Here is a 17,472-nt window from a genome sequence, read left to right as displayed (position 1 = left end):
TCAGTTCAATTCCCAATACTGCAAAGAACAAAACAAGGGGCTGGGGATGTGGCTCAAGCGGTAGCGCGCTCGCGTGGCATGCGTGCGGCCCGGGTTCGATCCTCAGCACCACATACAAACAAAGATGTTGTGTCCGCCGAGAACTAAAAAATAAATAAATAAATAAATAAATATTTAAAAAAATTCTCTCTGTCTTTCTCTCTCTCTCTCTCTCTTAAAAAAAATCTAAAAAAAAAAAAAAAAAAAGAACAAAACAAAAGCCCTACATACATACGCAGGGGTCAGCAAACTTTCTGCAGACTAGGATGAGGCCAGAAAGAGCAAAGTTAAGGAGATATTCACTCTGAGTTGTACTAGTACAGGGATAACATCTAAAAGAACAGGAATGTCTGCTCCAATAGAGTTTCATTTGTCCCATGGGCTCCTAGCACCAGCTCTAATGTCAAAGCCTGTGTTTGCTCTGCCCTCATTCTGGAATGTTCTTTCCTCATATTTTTTCATGTATTGTCCAAAGTACCAGAGAACTCAGTGAACTGATTAAACATATGTCGGACCGCCCTCCGACAGAGGTTGAGGAGAATCACTAGACCAGCTAGTGAGTGTCTCGGGGCTGAGCAAGAGGGTAAGTGTCGCAACCCGGCCTGCCACCCAGCCTGGCAAAAATCACACCGAGTTGGGAGTTGAGTCAGCCGAGATGGCGCAGCAACTCAGTTTATTGTGGAGGGAGAGGACTTATATAGAGAGAGGAGCAGGGGGGGTGGGGGCCCAAGGCAGGGGCCAATCAGAGATCAGAGAGTTCCCCAGGTTGGGGTAGCCCAGTCACCCCAGTTACAGAAACAGAGCCCCGTTACCCTAGTTACAGAAACAATACCCCATTAGGTATGTGTGCCCCGTTGCTGGGGAGTTATTCTTTGTGTTTGCGGAAGCCATATCTTGGGGCCGTTCAGGCACGTTTATGGAAGCCATTTCTCAAGCTCTAACTGTCACGTACATGGAGAATCACAAAATCAGAATCACAAGACTGGGGATTTCTTTCCCCAGCGATTGCACTTCCGAGGTCAGCAGAGGTCCCAACAAACATATATTTAGAAAATCAGCAACGAACCTAAAAACAAAATAATTTGAAAAGAATTTGATTTTTAGATATTTCCATTAAAGTATTCAAGTATTTACCACTGGGGAATAATCAGAAGTTTGTTGACCTTCTTTGCACTTCTTTTAAGACTTGGTTGATGATTTTTATTTTTATTTTGAATTTCTTGGGGTGGGAAGGAGGAGGGAAACTATAATCTCACCATGTTAAAAGCTTCTCAAGTCTCACTGTGACCCTGCTGGTTCCTTCTGGTAAATTCTGGCTTCAGAGCAATTGTTGCCTCCTCAGGAAAGACTTAGCAAACACCAGAGACTTGATGGTGCCTCTCTACCACCTATCATATTCAGTTGTTTTATTTTCTCACAGTTCACAATCACTACCCCAAATTATTGTGCTTATCATGGACTGTCTTCCTTTTGCATGAGGGCCTCAGAAGCACAGGAATTTGGTTGGTCTTCTTTGCCTCTGCATCTGGCACGAGTACAGTGCCTGGCACACAGAGGCATGCAAGAAAATGTTGTGGGCTGAATGAATAAATGAATGGAATGAATGCCTAATTGAAGGACATAAGAAAGTCATAGCTAAAACTCTTTTAAGAATGAGATCCACTGACCCATGGTGGCATATGCCTGTAATTCCAGATACTCAGGAGGATGAGGCAGGCAGATTGCAAGTTCAAGGCCATTCCAGGCAACTTAGTGAGACCCTGTCTGGAAATAAAATTAAAAGGGCTGCGGAGCTAGCTAAGTGGTAAAACACTTGCCTAGCATGCACAAGGTCTGGATTGGGTTTCCAGTATTAGAGGGGGAAAAAAAAGAGATTCAATTATGAGGGACAGTCATATAGCCTTAAAAATGTCTTAGAAGCAATTAGAGAAGTATAAATTGAAACTACACTGAGGGGCTGGGGTTGTGGCTCAGTGGTAGAGCACTTGCCTAGCACATATGAGGCACCGGGTTCAATCCTCAGCACCACATAAAAATAAATATATAAATATATGTTCACTCATACATTGCCGGTCGGACTGCAAATTGGTGCAACCACTATGGAAAGCAGTATGAAGATTCCTCAGAAAACTTGGAATGGAACCACCATTTGACTGGCTATCCCACTCCTAAATATGTACCCAAAGGACTTAAAATCAGCATACTGCAGTGACACAGTCACATCAATGTTTGTAGTAGCTCAACTCACAATAGCCAAACTGTGGAATCAACCTAGGTGCCTTTCAACAGATGAATGGATGAAGAAAATGTGGTACATATACACAATGGAATATTACTCAGCCTTAAAGAAGAATGAAATTATGGCATTTGCAGATAAATAGATTGAACTGGAGACTATCATGCTAAGTGAAATAAGCCAATACCAAAGAACCAAAGGCTGAATGTTCTTTCTGATATGTAGATGCTAACATATAAAGGGGAGGAAGGGATATAAGTTCATTGGGTTAGACAAAGGGTAGTGAAGGGAAGGGAGGGAGGATAGGAATAGGAAAGACAGTAGAATAAATCAGACATAATTTTCCTATGTTCATATATGAATACATGACTATTATAACTCTACATCATGTACAACCGCAAGAATGGAAAGTTATATTCTAAGTATGTATAATATGTCAGAATATACTCTACTGTCATGTATATCTAAAAATAACAAAATATTAATTTAAAAAATGTCTTAGTTTGGGCACCAAAAAAATGAGCAATTAAGTAAAAAGTAGATCAATTTAAAAAAATTTCTTAGAAACCAGCTTAGAGAACTGAATCAGCTTTAGTTAATGGAGTTAAATCAGTTCAGGCAAAAGCAAATTTGTGAACAGAAGAATTTAGACCAAATCAGATTTGATGGAATAATTTGCTACAGGGCTGGGGTTGTGGCTCGGTGGTAGAGCGCTCGTCTAGCATGTGTGAGGCTCTGGGTTCAAGAAGCCTCAGTAGTACATAAAAATAAATAAATAAAATAAAGGTATTGTGTCCAACTACTTCTAAAAAATAAAAAAGAATAACTTGCTTTTCATAGGAATAACTTCATAGAAAGTTTTCTTTTCTTTTTTTTAATCTCTATCTTTTATCAATTTGGTCTGTTTTCAATTTTTTTTCTTTCTACCTTTCCTTAGATTTTAATGAACTTGTAGCTTTTTCTATACAGAAACAAAACAATACAATTTAAACATCAAACTATACAGAGTTTATTGAAATTAACAAATTTCTTTTATTTCTAAGCATGAATGTGGAAACAGTTAAATGTGCCGAGCCTTCTTTCATTGTATAATGAGGGGGTGGGGATTCATGTTCGGCACAGTGCTGGGCACTGCAAATACTTTGGCAAACTGGTTCCTGTCTTCAGACTCCTGGAGAAGATAAAATAGCCCCATTTAAGACAAAAATAGACAAACCAACAAAAACGTCAACTTTTAATAGGAACTTGAAGAAAATGAGGTGGGACACCTGTTTTTTAGGATGGTAAGGAAATGAGAAGAAGCCACCTTTAGGAAGGGTAGAGAAAAGCACATTCTAAGGTGAAGAAGCCACATTAGTGACACTGCTGAGGTAGTAAGAGACTTACCCTGTTTCAAGAACTGAATGGAAAGAGGTGTGACTGGATCACAGTGAAGGAAGACGGCCAGGGATGGTGGTAAGCATCCAGGTGGGCCACGTTGGTGAACCTGAATTCTATTTGAAGCACAGAGGTCTCACAAAGGAGAGCGAGGGCATCTGAGTTATGTCTTAGGAGAGTGCTCTGGCTTCTGTGCAGACAATGGATTAATGTGGGGCAAGTATACAAGGAGGGCGTCTGAGGAAAGTCTGCTACAGTCATCCAAGTGGAGATGGCAGTGGGCTGGATTGGTAGTGACTATAGAGACAGATAGAAATGGCAGTAGAATGATAGGATTTGCTGAATTCAATGTAGGCATTGAGGATATATGAGCATATAGTGAGTGCCCAGTTGGGAAAATAGAAACCACTACAGGCATTTTAAATAGAAGGCTTTCTTTTTTTTTTTTAAGTGCTGGGGATTGAACCCCGGGCTTCATGCTTGCTAGGTAAGTGCTTACCACTGTGCTACAGTGTAGAGGCAATTAAATAAAAGGAATCAGAAATAAAAATGTTGAAAAGATTGGAGGAACAACAACATTAAAAAGATGTGGTAACCTAGAGATGGGTATCTGCAGGAAGTCCCTGCCATTTCCATGACTGGAGGAATGATGAGAGGTATGATGTCATCAGAGCCCAGGCGTTCAGAGCCTAGGGGCCATGGCCTGAACCATTGATGCTGATGCTGGAGCTGCCAAAGGTTATTTGAACTCCCACAGCCGCTACTGGCTGCCTGTCCTCGCCACTGCCAGAAGCTTAAAGAACAAAAACAAAAACAAAAACCCCAAAAAACTGGGGGAGGGAGTGATCTCTCATTTCATGCGGTTTCCCATCAGCACTTCCCACTGGCAGCACCAAATGGGCCAGCTGGCAAGGGAAACTGGGAAATGCAACTCTTAGGATTTAGCCACCTCCAGTGAAGCTGTGCATAGTGTCAGGAGGGGCACCTAGCTCCAATAGGGCAAGGACACAGAGGAATTCAAGATTTATTTTTAAAGTGGGTAAAATAATCTGTATCTTTTAATTGTTTTCTTTCTTTCTACAAAAGTAAAATGTGACCATTATAAAATACAAAGAATAGCTGCAGGGCATGGTGGCCCAGACCCTTAAACCAAGCAACAAAGGAGGATGAGGTAGGAGAATCACAAGTTTGATGCCAGCCTTAGCAACTTAGGCAGACCCTGTCTCAAAATAAAATAAAAAGGGCCAGAAGTGGAGCTTAGGGATAAAGGGCCTCTGGGTTCAATTCCCAGCACCACCAAATACAAAAACAAAGAACTTCCGTACTTTCACTTATCCAGAAACAGTTATTAATGATCTCTCTCTGCCCCCCCCCCCCACACACACACAGAAACTCTAACCTTGTATACTGTAGGTTTGCTGGATATCTGCTTAGTTCCACGTAGCTTCCAGTGTTAAGTATTTACGTTCCCAGCATTTTCCATTTATAACTATAAAAAAAAAGCAATTATTGCCTTAAAATGATTTGCAATTTGAAGATAGTTTGTGAAGAAGATAATCATTACTTATTTCACTATTATAATATTATTTGCCTACTTAGAGAAAACTAGTAATTGTTTTAAACATAAGGTCTTTTCTTGTCCTGTTCATTTTTTTTTTTTCCACTGGGGAAAAGTTCTTAAAACTTCTGGGCTGGAAATGTGCAGTGTGGAGATGGAGAGGAACTGTGACTGCAGATCCCACTGGGACCATCCATTGCTCTAGTCTGTCTGGTGTCTCCTGAATCAGAGTTCCGATGGGGGAGCCAAGCAGGAGGCAGAGGCCTCGGCAAGGTGTCCCCAAGAGCAGAAACTGTTTATTACCACGATAGGGCGACCACATATCTCTCAGGCATTGTTAGATTGCTTTTGAGTGCTGGTAGCCAAAAACCGTGACTTACATTGGCTTCAAAATGAGGAAATGTGATTATCTCTCAAAACTGGAAGTCCCGAGGTAGGACAGTCTCCAAGAACTGAAAGATAAGCAGCTCTGTGATGTCAGCAAGGTCCCAAGTTCTTTCAACACTCTGCTCTGCCTTCCTCTGTGTTGGCTTTGTCCTCAGATGAGGTTCCCTTCGTAGTACCAAAGGCCACAGGGCTGTGTTTCCTTTCTTCATGTTGAGCAGGAAAGAGAGAGAGACTTCTCACTTTAATATAAATTCCCTCAGTTCAAGCAGACCACCGATTCTCACTACACTGTAGAGTGCTTTATTATTTGTTTATTGCTATTTAATTTTACTTTTATTTTTTGGCAAGGGGAGTAACCAGGGATTGAATTCAGGGGCACTCAGCCACTGAGCCACATCCCCAGCCCTATTTTGTATTTTATTTAGAGACAGGATCTACTGAGTTGCTTAGAGCATTGCTGTTGCTGAGGCTGGCTTTGAACTCTCAATCCTTGTATCTCAGTCTCCTGAGCCACTGGGATTACAGGTGTGCACCAATGTGCCTGGCTTATTTACCTAATTATTATTTTTTTAAATACCTTTTTTAAAAAAATTTAGGTATAAATGGACACAACACAATACTTTCATTTTTATGTGGTGCTGAGGATTGAACCTGAGCCCCGCCCATGCTAGGCGAGTGCTCTACTGCTGAGCCACAACCCCAACCCTTATTTACCTAATTATTATGTACTATTAGTTACTTGTTTAAACTGAACTTTACATGTCTCTATCATCTTGGCAATGGGAACAATAATAGTATTATTGTAATAATAATAGTATTAATGTAATAGATAGTCACATTTCCTCATTTTGAAGCCAGTGTAAGTCACAATTTTTGGCTACCAGCACTCACAAGCAATCTAACAATGCCTGAGAGATATGTGGTCACCCTATCGTGGTAATAAACCGTTTCAACTCTTGGTCTTATTAGTTTTTCTTTGCTTATTTATTAATTATTTTTAGATGGACACAATATCTTTATTTGTTTGTTTGTTTATTTTTATGCAGTGCTAAGGATTGAACCCAGTGCCTCCCATGTCCTAGGCAAGTGCTCAACCACTGAGCTACAATCCCAGTCCCTTCATAGTATTGTTATAAAAATTAATTGATGATCTTCAGAAATATTAATTTATTAATCTGGGGCTAAGTCCAGCTATGGGGTGTTTTCAGAAGCTCCTAAGTAATTTTCTTTTTCTGTGATACTGGGATTTGAACCCAGGGGTACTCTACCACTGAGCTAGCTATATCCTTAGCCCTTTTTATTTTTTTATTTTGAGACAGGGTCTCACTAAGTTAGACACTCAGGCTGGTCTTGAACTTGGGATCCTCCTTCTTCAACCTCACGAGTAGCTGGAGTTATAGGTATGCAGCACTCCAGTGGCTTTGTACCTCTGGATTTGCCTGGTGTAGGTGACCTGCCTACCCTGAGATCACTTACAGTCACCAGGGTAATGAGATGAACTGATTGGATTAGAACAGTGATTCTCAAAGTGTGGTTCCAGACCAACTGAAGCAACTCCTAGAAACTGATCAGAAATGCAGATGATGGGCCCTAACATGTTTACCAGGTGATTCTGATATACATTCAAGTTTGAGACTCACTGCTTTAGACATTTTTTCTCTGAAGTGAGGCAGAAGACAAATAGGTCAACAAAAGCAGAGATCTGATAGGACAGTGAAACCCAAGGTCGGTGGGACCTTGTACTCCCTGCTCCTACCACCAGACCAGGAGAGAGTAGGGCGAGGTCAGCTACCAGAACCCTAGTGGCCCCTGGTCTTTCAGAGAAGACCTCCCAATACTTCTACCTCTCAGTCACCAGAATGAGCTGACAGGAAGGAAAGATGGCATGTTCTGGAGATACCCATCCCTCTCTACCTTGGGCATCTCCAGATCAGTTACTATAGGAGCTAAAGGGCTGGAAGACTGACTTGGTATACACTTCGCTGAAAACACTATGATTTCATTTCAACTTCTGCCCAATTTTATCAGGATCATGAGAAAGAAAAAGGCCAGTATGTAAAAAGGAAGGCGATCTAAACAAAATAAGGACTTTAGTTAATAATAAAGTATCAGTGTTGGTTCATAAATTATGACAAATCTATCATAATTATGGAAGATATTAATAGAGGAAACTGGACTGTGGGGTATTTGGGAACTCTGTATATAAATCTTCGTAGGTTTTCTCTAAATATAAAATTATTTTAAGTTTATACTAAAGAAGATACAATAAAATGTAAAAAGCTAAGTCATAGAAACAACTTGGAAAACCCTTTATGGAATTAAGCAAAAAGGTTCTCTAAAGTACCCCATATTAAAATATGACACTGCTATATTTTTATGATCAATGCAAAGGTTTTTTAGACATTTGCAACTTAAAAAAGTGATGAATTAGACAATATTAATGAATATTCCTGATTTCACATTTCCCAGAATCAGCATGTGGCCAGAATTATCAAAGAGCAAATGGGAGAGGCTAGAGCTTGTTTATATGCTGAAAAGCAATTAAGGATTGATATAAAAAGTCACTTTCTTCGCCATCCTCTTAGACCAGAGAAAGGATAGGATGGTTCAACTCCTTGGGGAAAGAGACCTAATCAGATACTTCCTTTTTTTTTTTTTAACCCAATTTATACCAGTGAGCTCAAGACCAAGCATTCATTTTGGGCTACATTGAAATGAATTCATTTCCTACACCCTGAGGGGTGAAGCACCCTTTCCTGTGGACCGAGGTATAACTCATTGCTAGTGATGGTTCTCCACAGACCAATACCACACTGAATGTTTTGATTCCTTGAAATTCTGGGCTGTAATTGGAATGGAGTAAGAAGCAAATCCTAATTTGTAGTTTGGTAAATGACTCAATATAGTCAACTAAATAATTTATGGTTCAGTTTGCTTATGTCTCTATTTCACCAAATATCAGTAAGGAAGCAATATTAAAACTGTCATCACAGGTGAAATTTTCCAATTCAGAATTACAAGAAACCAGGCATGGTGGCACATGCCTGTAATCCTAGTGGCTCCAGAGGCTGAGGCAGGAAGGATCACAGGTTCAAAGCCAGCCTTAGCAACTTAGTGAGGCTATAAGCAAATTAGTGAGACCCTGTCTCAAAATAAAAAATAAAAAGGTCTGAAGATATGGCTCAGGGGTTAAGCTCCCCTGGGTTCAATCTCTGGTACTAAAAAATACAAAACAAAACAAAAGAATACTTAAGGCAAAAATATTTGTATACCAAACCCATGGCTTAGCGTAGCTTTCCCCCTGATGTTATTACATTGGACTCTTCCTTTTGTCCTGCAAAGGGAAGATGGTTAAATAATTTCTGTGAAAACTGGGATAAAGTTCTTCACCTCTCCTTGTTTCATAATTGTCATCTTTACATTAGGAAATAATAATAGCACATATTTTTGGTGTTGTAAGAATTAATTAAGCTTTAAAAAATTATGGCATATTATCAAATGTAACAAAAGTGTTTGATCAGTGAGATAGCCCTTGCCCACACTAAAGTCATTCAATATAATGATAACCTTCTTGATGATATGTTATGTCAAAAACTTCAAAAAGGCTGGGTGTGATGGTGTATCCCTATAATCCCAGCTGCTCTGGAGGCCAAGGCAGGAAGGATCACAAGTTCAAAGCCAGCCTCAGTAATTTAGTTAGGCCTAAGCAACTTAGCAAGACCTTGTCTCAAAACATAAAATAAAAAGGACTGGGGATGTGGCTCACAGTAGTTAAGTGCCTCTGGGTTCAATCCCTGGTTAAAAAAACAAAAAAACAAAAAAAAACAAAAAACAAAAAACGCTTCAGAAAGAATATTCAGGAACCAGCTAGGAGGGAACCTCAAGCATAGCAGGACTTTGATGGCACAGAAGAAATATACAGGGTTTCCATTAGAAAAAAAAAAAAAAAGTTGGGAATGCAAAATGGTACAGATGTCATGAAAAAGTTAAGCTCCTAAAAAAGTTAAACTACCTAGAAGTACCATATGACTAAAAAATTTCACTCTGAAGAATGTACCCCAAATAATTGAAAATAGGTACTCAAACGTTTAAGCACATATCTTCATAGCAGCACTATTCACAATAGCTCAAAGGTAGGAAGAACCCAAATACCTATCAGCTGATATGTGAATAAACAAAGTGGCATATCCACACAATGGAATATTATTGAATCCTAAAAAAGTAAGTGCTGATGCACAGTACAATGTGGGTGAAAGCCAGTCTCAAAATAGCACAAATGGTATGATTGATTTACAGGAATTATCGAGAGTAAGTAAATCTATGGAGATAGAAAGCAGATCAGTGGTGCCAGGGAATGGGAAGAGGTGAGAATGGATAGCAAGTGCTTAGTGAGTACAGAATTGTGTTTTGCGGTATTGACAATATTTTAGATGTGGAGAGAGGTAATGGTCGCACAACATTGTGAATATACTAAATGTCACTGACTCATTCACTTTAAAATGGTTAATCTTAGGTTTTGTGAATTTTACCTCATGAAAGCATATATATGAGTGTACTTTCTTTGTAATAGCTGAGAAGGCGGAGTGTTCTCAGGAAAATCATTAGTGTCTAGCCCTTCTGGGCCTTTGTTTTCTTACCTGTAAGAGAGTTAAGTTGGACTTGGTGACCACCAAGATTCCTTCTAGTTCAAATTCCAAGATCAAGAAGTTCAACATTCTTCTTTCTCCTCTTCTCTTCCACATGCTTAAAAATGGCTGCATTCTGGGCTGCAGATGCATGCTGGAAGACAAAGTCATAACTAAGTGACAAGGAAATTAATTGGTTTCAGTTATTAATATGAAAAGATATTTTAATATTTGATATGGTTGTATCCTAAGTGTTCCTCAAAAGCCCATACACTAAAGGGTTGGTCACCAGCCTGTGGTGCTATTGGGAGGTGGTAAAACCTTTGTGAGGGGAGACCTAGTGGGAGGAAGTTAGGTCATTGGGAGTGTGCCTCGAAGGGGCTATTGGAACCCTAACCCTTTCTCCCTCTGTTTTCTTCCTGATCACTATGAGGTGATGTACTATACTGTCACAGTCCCAAAGTGATGGGATCAAATGACTATGGACTGAAACTATGAACCAAGATGGATCTTTGTGCATCCTAAGTTGATTATTTCAGGTATTTTGTCACAATGACAGAAAGCTGGGCACTAAGATTCATTATTGAAATGACACAAATTAATGGACAAATAACTAAAACAAATGCACTTTAACAATAAGCACGGGCTTTGTTTCTCTGATGCTCAATCTCAGAGCCTATGCCTGACTCCAGGTATCTCTCCCCTCTGTATAATCATGCACTCTGATTTTTGACAAAGTATCTCTGATTCCTCTGCCAAATGTAGTGCTGGTAACCCCAACTGATGGAGGGGTTCTTGATGAATTAATAAATGCCCTTACCAAGCAGGGTTGGTGCCATAGGATTGAATTCCTCTCTAAACTGCCCGTGCTTTGAAACCAAAGTCATCAGTTACTAGAGAGTCCTTAACCTATCATTCTAGTTATAACTAGACTAGTTCCAATTTTACTCTGAATTTATTGAAAAATTATTTGAACAGTAAATCAAATTACCCAGTCCTGGGATTTATAATCCTGGATCAACATGTTCATTCTGGGAGGTGGGTATATAATTGTCTGTATTTTACTGACCAATACTTCCTCTACCAGCTACTGTAGGTTTCCAGTCCTTGCATATGCTCTAGAAGTATCCTATTCCTAGAAGTATACTTATTCCTAGAAGTATTGTTATATCTAGAGGAAAACCTTCAGCTAAGCCAGGCATTGTAGCACACACCTGTCCTCCAGGGTCTTGGGAGGTTGAGGCAGGAGGATCTCAGGTTTGAGCCAGCTTTAGTAACTTATCAAGGCCCTAAACCACTTGATGGGACCCTGTCTGAAAATAAGAACTGAAAAGGGCTGGGAATATGGCTCAGTGCTAAAGGGCCCCTGTGTTCAATCTCCTGTAGCAAAACAAACAAAACCAACCACCACCAACAACAAACTTCAGCTAGAAAAATTATGGCCAAGGATTATGTGTCATTTGTCCCCTTTTTAAATTCTGGTCCTCTTCAGGGATGTCTACTTCTGCTACAACAGTCCACAAAGCTACAAAAACTATAAGCCACTGCCACCAGGGCCTATATTCAGGTCACTTCATACCAGTTTACTCTTGGTTGTTCTGTTGTCCATAGTGTCTCTGAAGGAGATCATTGGAGGGGTCACAGTGGCTTCTGGCTACATGGGATACAAACAGAAGTGGGGAGAAGACCTTTCTCACTTTTATTTTTATTTTGGCACTGGGATTGAACACAGGGGTACTCTACTACTAAGCTACATCCCAGCCCTTTGTATTTCTTATTTTGAGACAGAGTCTTGCTCAGTTGCCAAGGCTTGCCTGGAACTTGCAGTCCTCCTGCCTCAGTCTCCCTAGTAGTTATATATTAAGCTGTGCCAGCCCCAGTACTATTGACTAGGCATCTACTATGTGTTAGGCACTGGGGTTCCAAGGATGATGGGTTCCCATCTTCAAGGAGCTGCTGTGGGAATTTAGATGACAGCTTTTTGAGTCCTGGCCAGCTCAAGCCTTTATCCCAAGGAGGTGTAACTCCCATTGTCATACAAAAGTGCCAACTCATCACTGATTTGGCAGGACCCCTGCTCTCAATATAGCTAGAAGTTTCACCAAAGTTTCTTAGACCCTCCACCACTGACGCCCCTCCTGAACATCCGGCTGGCTTTAACTTGACCACATGTTTCTGCTTCTATCATATAGCAGTATCCTTCCATTTTCTATGCTTTTATTTTTGGGTATTAGGGAATGAGAACCCAGGGGCTCTTAATCACTGAGCCACATCCCCAGCACTTTTTAATTTTTATTTTATTTTTTATTTTGAGACAGGGTCTTGTTAAGTTGCTTAGGGCCTTACTAAATTGCTGAGGTCCTGCTTCAACATCCTGACTTGCTGGGATTACAGGCGTGCACCCCACCCTTACCTTTTGTTCTTGATCTGAACTTCACTCCATTTCTCCATTCTGAGCCAGATAGAGAGGGCAATTGGAAGAGTTAAAGTGAAAAGGCTTAGGGAATTGTGTACAAAATAAACAATACCTGCAGAGCCAGTACATTCTTTTGTTCAGCTTAAATGAAAAAACCTGAGGGCACAATAATGTGAACTAAAAATGTGGAAATGGCTTGGCTTGTTATTTATGAAAAATTTTCCCCTAATTCTGATCTCTGGTATTTGGAAGGAAAGGTAATAAAAAATATGCAAAGCAATCAGCTTATCTGTGGAGAATTGGAAGTGGACAGCTCTCTCATGTGAGTGCAGCTGCTTGTGGAAAAAGTGAGAGGAGAGACCTGGAATAGTGACCTGGAGTGTGACTTGGGGGAGGGGGGCATGCCCATGTCTACTGTTACATGAACATGTGATTAATTTTGAAGGTAGAATTTCAGAACATCATATCATAGCAAGAAGCTTGAATGACAGTCATAAACAAGAATGAAATTATGCCATTTGCAGGAAAATGGATGGAATTTGAGAACATTACATCAAGTGAAATAAGCCAGGCTCAGAAAGTCAAGGGTCATATGTTTTCTTTCATATGTGGAAGCTAGAGAGGAAAAAGGAGAAGAAATGTGGGAGGGCCATCCCTTGAAAATCAAGGAAGATCAGTAGCACAGAGGAAATGGACCAGGAGAAGAAAGGATGGAAAGAAAAGGGGGAATACTGGAGAAAGATATTGCCAAATTATATTATATGCATTATGAATATTTAACAATGAATCCCACCTTTATGTACAACTAAAATTCATACACAAAAAAGAAGCCTGAATGATAAGTGAACAAAATTATGTGGCAAAGCAAAATACAATATTGTAGGGGTCAGCAGATATGATCTAGCATTTCCTCATTGTGCATATCCCCTTCGTTTTAGCATATAGGGCATGCACACAGTAGAGGTTAAGAGAAATATTTGTTAACCGGTTAATTTAAGTTAAAACTGGATTTCTTTCACTCTCTTAGTGACATAAACCTCCTGACATGGGTCAAACAGCAGAGAAAAGGGGAATAAGGAAAGACTCCAGGTAAAGCTAGACTGAGACCACTGTTATTGCTCCTGGTTTTATCATCTTGCTCAGAAGCCTGTGAGGTGACTATCCCAGAATGTGGCAGTGAACTGTGTTGTGAATTTCATGTACATTTCAGAGTGAGGATCCAGATTTTCAAGTTTGCAGTGGGATTTTATGCAAAACAATATGCAAATCGAGAGCATGCTAAAATATCCGTCTGTTCTCCAGCCTTTGCCGGGTCACAAACAACTGAGGTTGCAGCGGAGCTCGCCCGGATCCTCCGCGAGGGGTAGATCGGGAGGGGTAATCGGTTGGGGGAAGGGCTGTCCTGGAGGCGTTCCCAGGGCGGGGCAGGGGCGTGGCCCGTGACGCGCCGAGGTCTGCCGGCTTAGGGGCCGGACCTCACCCGCTCCCCGCCTCCGGCCGCCGGCGCTGCAGTGGTGGCTAGGCATCTCCAAAAGGGGCCCTCCGACTTCTCGCGGGCCAGTCCGGCCCTTGGTCGTGGCGCCCTGGAGTACTCTCTCGGGTCCCTGAGCCGCAATCCCTTCTCCCCAGAGTTGTGAGCAACTTTCCCCGGTCTCTGGCTCTACTGTGGCTTGGGGACCTTTGCCGCTGCAGGTTGCTGAACTCCGAGCCCCGCACCTCGGCTTCGCGCTTCTTAGGTCCACTCCCTCTTCTGGTGCACCCTGGGGGTCCCCGACCTCGGCTTTAAGGGCGAGATGCCTCTAGGACACATCATGAGGCTGGATCTGGAGAAAATCGCCCTGGAGTACATAGTGCCCTGTCTACACGAGGTCGGCTTCTGCTACCTGGACAACTTCCTGGGCGAGGTGGTGGGAGACTGCGTCCTGGAGCGTGTCAAGCAGCTGCACTACAACGGGGCCCTGCGGGACGGCCAGCTGGCCGGGCCGCGCGCCGGAGTCTCCAAGCGGCACCTGCGGGGCGACCAGATCACGTGGATCGGGGGCAATGAGGAGGGCTGCGAGGCCATCAGCTTCCTCCTGTCTCTAATCGACAGGCTGGTCCTGTACTGCGGGAGCCGGCTAGGCAAATACTACGTCAAGGAAAGGTCCAAGGTAGGACGCGCTCGGGCGCCCCACCGCAGCTGCGGCGGGAATCGGAGGCATTCCGAATCATGTTGTACGTGGCCTTCGCTGGGCTGCAGCGAACTTTGGTTTTTAATCAAAAAGTCATCCTGATTTGTCCTCTTATATCCTTTCTTATCTCCCTCTCCCGCCCCAGATCCTCTGAGCGAAAGTCCGTGTTAAGTCAAGGGACTCAGGTGTATCATTATGATGACCTCTGTTGACTTTGAAATAATTGCTCTGGTGGGTGATGCAAACAGAACAACTGTGGCTGTTGGTCCGATTTTAAGACATGAAGATTCTCAAAGATCCAAATGAGCGAAAGCATATTAGAGACACACATGTACTCATAATCTTAAATGCCTACTTAAGTAGCCACTTAATCCTTTCGTTGTGGTCAGAAGGGATTCCTACAACAGCACTCCGAATTCTGGAGTCACTTGCGATTTTGCCTTGTGGCAGTTGGGTTTGTGGAATTTGGCAGGGGTGAGAAGGAAGAGTCTGACCTGTCAAAGGCTAAAACTCCTCTGCCCTTCTCAGTGCTGCCCTTGACCTCTCGAACCCAGGATACTGTTAGACCATCTACCTGACTGAAAATTCCCTCCTGCTGCTGACCTCCACACCATCACCTTCCTTTTTTCTGTCAATTAATTGCAAAATTCACTCAAAACAACCGGCTAAGTGCTCCTGAGAATGGTCAAGTATCTTAGGGTAGAAAGCATATTTTTGTACATATAGTGGGAAATGATTGCTTGGGTGGTAATTTATCTTGGAAACATTTACAGTAGATTGACAAAAATTGGCAACATGTAGGTATCATGATGTTGGTGCATATACTTTACTTTGGGATAGTCTTGCTATTCAGTCTTTCTTCCTTCAAATGATAGTCCAGCCAGTTTTCCAGTGGCAGTTCTTTTATGCTCTTGCATGAGGAGCGCTCAGAATGATGGAAAACTTGTCCTGAAGCACAGTGAGGCAGAGAGCATACTAGCATGTGAGGAAAAATGAACACTCACCTTTGTACCATCCTTTGACAATAAATGTAATATTTCTCAATTTAAGGTTTATCCTGTGATAAACTATTATCTCATTTTTTCCCCACAAGCTGAGGGGAGCACTCTTAATGAGACTGAAAATATGAAGTGGGTTGAGATGGGTGAGTGGGATGGGCAGCCATGGATTGCTATATATCTTTCTAACCAGGAGGACAAGGGTCTGCAAGCATAGTAGTAAATGGACACAGAGTAAATCTTAGAAGAAAATATTGCTTTAATTTGAAATTTTACTTTGATTTGGGAAAAGTTCAGAATTGAACTCTGTAGAAGACTGATGTTGAAGTTTTTTGTTTTGTTTTGTTTTTTTACTTCCATGGGTTTGTGGTGTTGCATTAGAAAGTCATTTGTCTTTTGATCAGTTTTGTTTTGCACTGAATGACCTTGCTGTTCTCCTGGGGTTGGAGAGGGGGAGGGGGAGGGGGAGAAAAAGGAGAGGGGGAGGGAAAGCCTTAGTGTGGTGGAGGTGCTTATTGCTTCAACCTGGAAGAGCAAATGGCTTATCAGTTTTTTGTTTTTTTTTGAAAGTTTCTTCTAAACTCAGGTGTTAGGAATTCCACCCCTCTCCACCCCAGCATTCTAGGAACACAGTTTTGCTCTGAAGGAAGTCAACTAGTAGAATGATGATGTCACTAACATTTGAAAGTTAAATATTTTTATCTAGTTTTGTCTTAATTGATGAGGATAGGGTATCAGGTGAGAAGTTAACTCAAATGAAATGAAAATGCTGTGTAAGTCAGGGTAAGGAAAAAAAAATTTCTAGATATGATTCTTCAGTCATGGGTTATCTTCTGGGTGGATAAATAACTTTTCAGTTGACCCAGTCAGAAGGTGACTGTGAGATAGAGAAAATTCATCTTGTCTGCTGAAAAGACATCTGCCCACACCCAGATTCCAGCTTTACTTTGGCTATTTTGGCACAAAGCTCTTCATTCCTGTCTTTAGAAAAATCACCTCTAGGTTGGAATAATCCCTGGTCAATTAGAACCAAGACACAAACCAAGCTTGAGCAATTAGTATTTTTGCGCAATCAGTGTTTTTTTTTTTTTTTTTTTTTTTTTTAAGTTTGGTTTGCTTGTCTAAAGAAGTCTGTGACCTTGGGTCTTGTATTCAAAGTTCATTATTAAAGCATTGGAGAAACACCCATTTCTGTATGCTATATGTTAGTTTCACCTTAATGTAACCTTTTTTCTTCGTTACTGGCTTTTCTCCTTCAGTGGAGTCCTTTGTTTGGGCTGCTTCCCAGAGTAGTGATGTACATAGACCCAATTTCCTGCTGTATCCTTTAAACAGGTTTTCAGTAAAAACTAAATTTTCAAAAGACAGAATTTGTACATATATTTTAAACTTATTTGTAGCATTCTATTAAACTTTTCAAACAGACAAATGTAGAGGCTAATATGAGTTCCCTTTACCCAGTTTCAACAATTGTCAATATATACATGTAGTTTAGACCAACTGTTTTTTAAGTACTTTAGATTTCTTGGGGTTATACTTAGGAATGCATACATCCTAATGAACTTAATTTTTTTTTTTTTGCTGGACTCTTATTAAAGGTCATTGAATAATGTTATGTATATCTTTTTTTTTGATGTATGAGGAATTGAATTCAGTGGCACTCTA

The 17,472-nt window shown here is 41.1% G+C and overlaps 1 protein-coding gene across 1 annotated transcript in view; it reads left to right on the top strand.

Annotated features, from left to right (window-relative positions):
- The first annotated feature begins 14,096 nt into the window (after positions 1-14,096).
- Egln3 (egl-9 family hypoxia inducible factor 3) overlaps positions 14,097-17,472 on the top strand; it is a 28,235-nt gene continuing 24,859 nt past the window's right edge. Inside the window, exon 1 of the mRNA XM_026414178.2 lies at positions 14,097-14,788. Coding sequence (XP_026269963.1) covers positions 14,432-14,788 — 357 coding nt within the window. The 5' untranslated portion in view covers positions 14,097-14,431. The remainder of the gene's footprint in view (positions 14,789-17,472) is intronic.

Source organism: Urocitellus parryii, chromosome 6 (assembly GCF_045843805.1).
Source record: "Urocitellus parryii isolate mUroPar1 chromosome 6, mUroPar1.hap1, whole genome shotgun sequence".
Lineage (NCBI taxonomy): Eukaryota > Metazoa > Chordata > Mammalia > Rodentia > Sciuridae > Urocitellus > Urocitellus parryii.
Note: the sequence above shows the minus strand (reverse complement) of the source record. Positions and strands in the feature narration are given on the sequence as shown.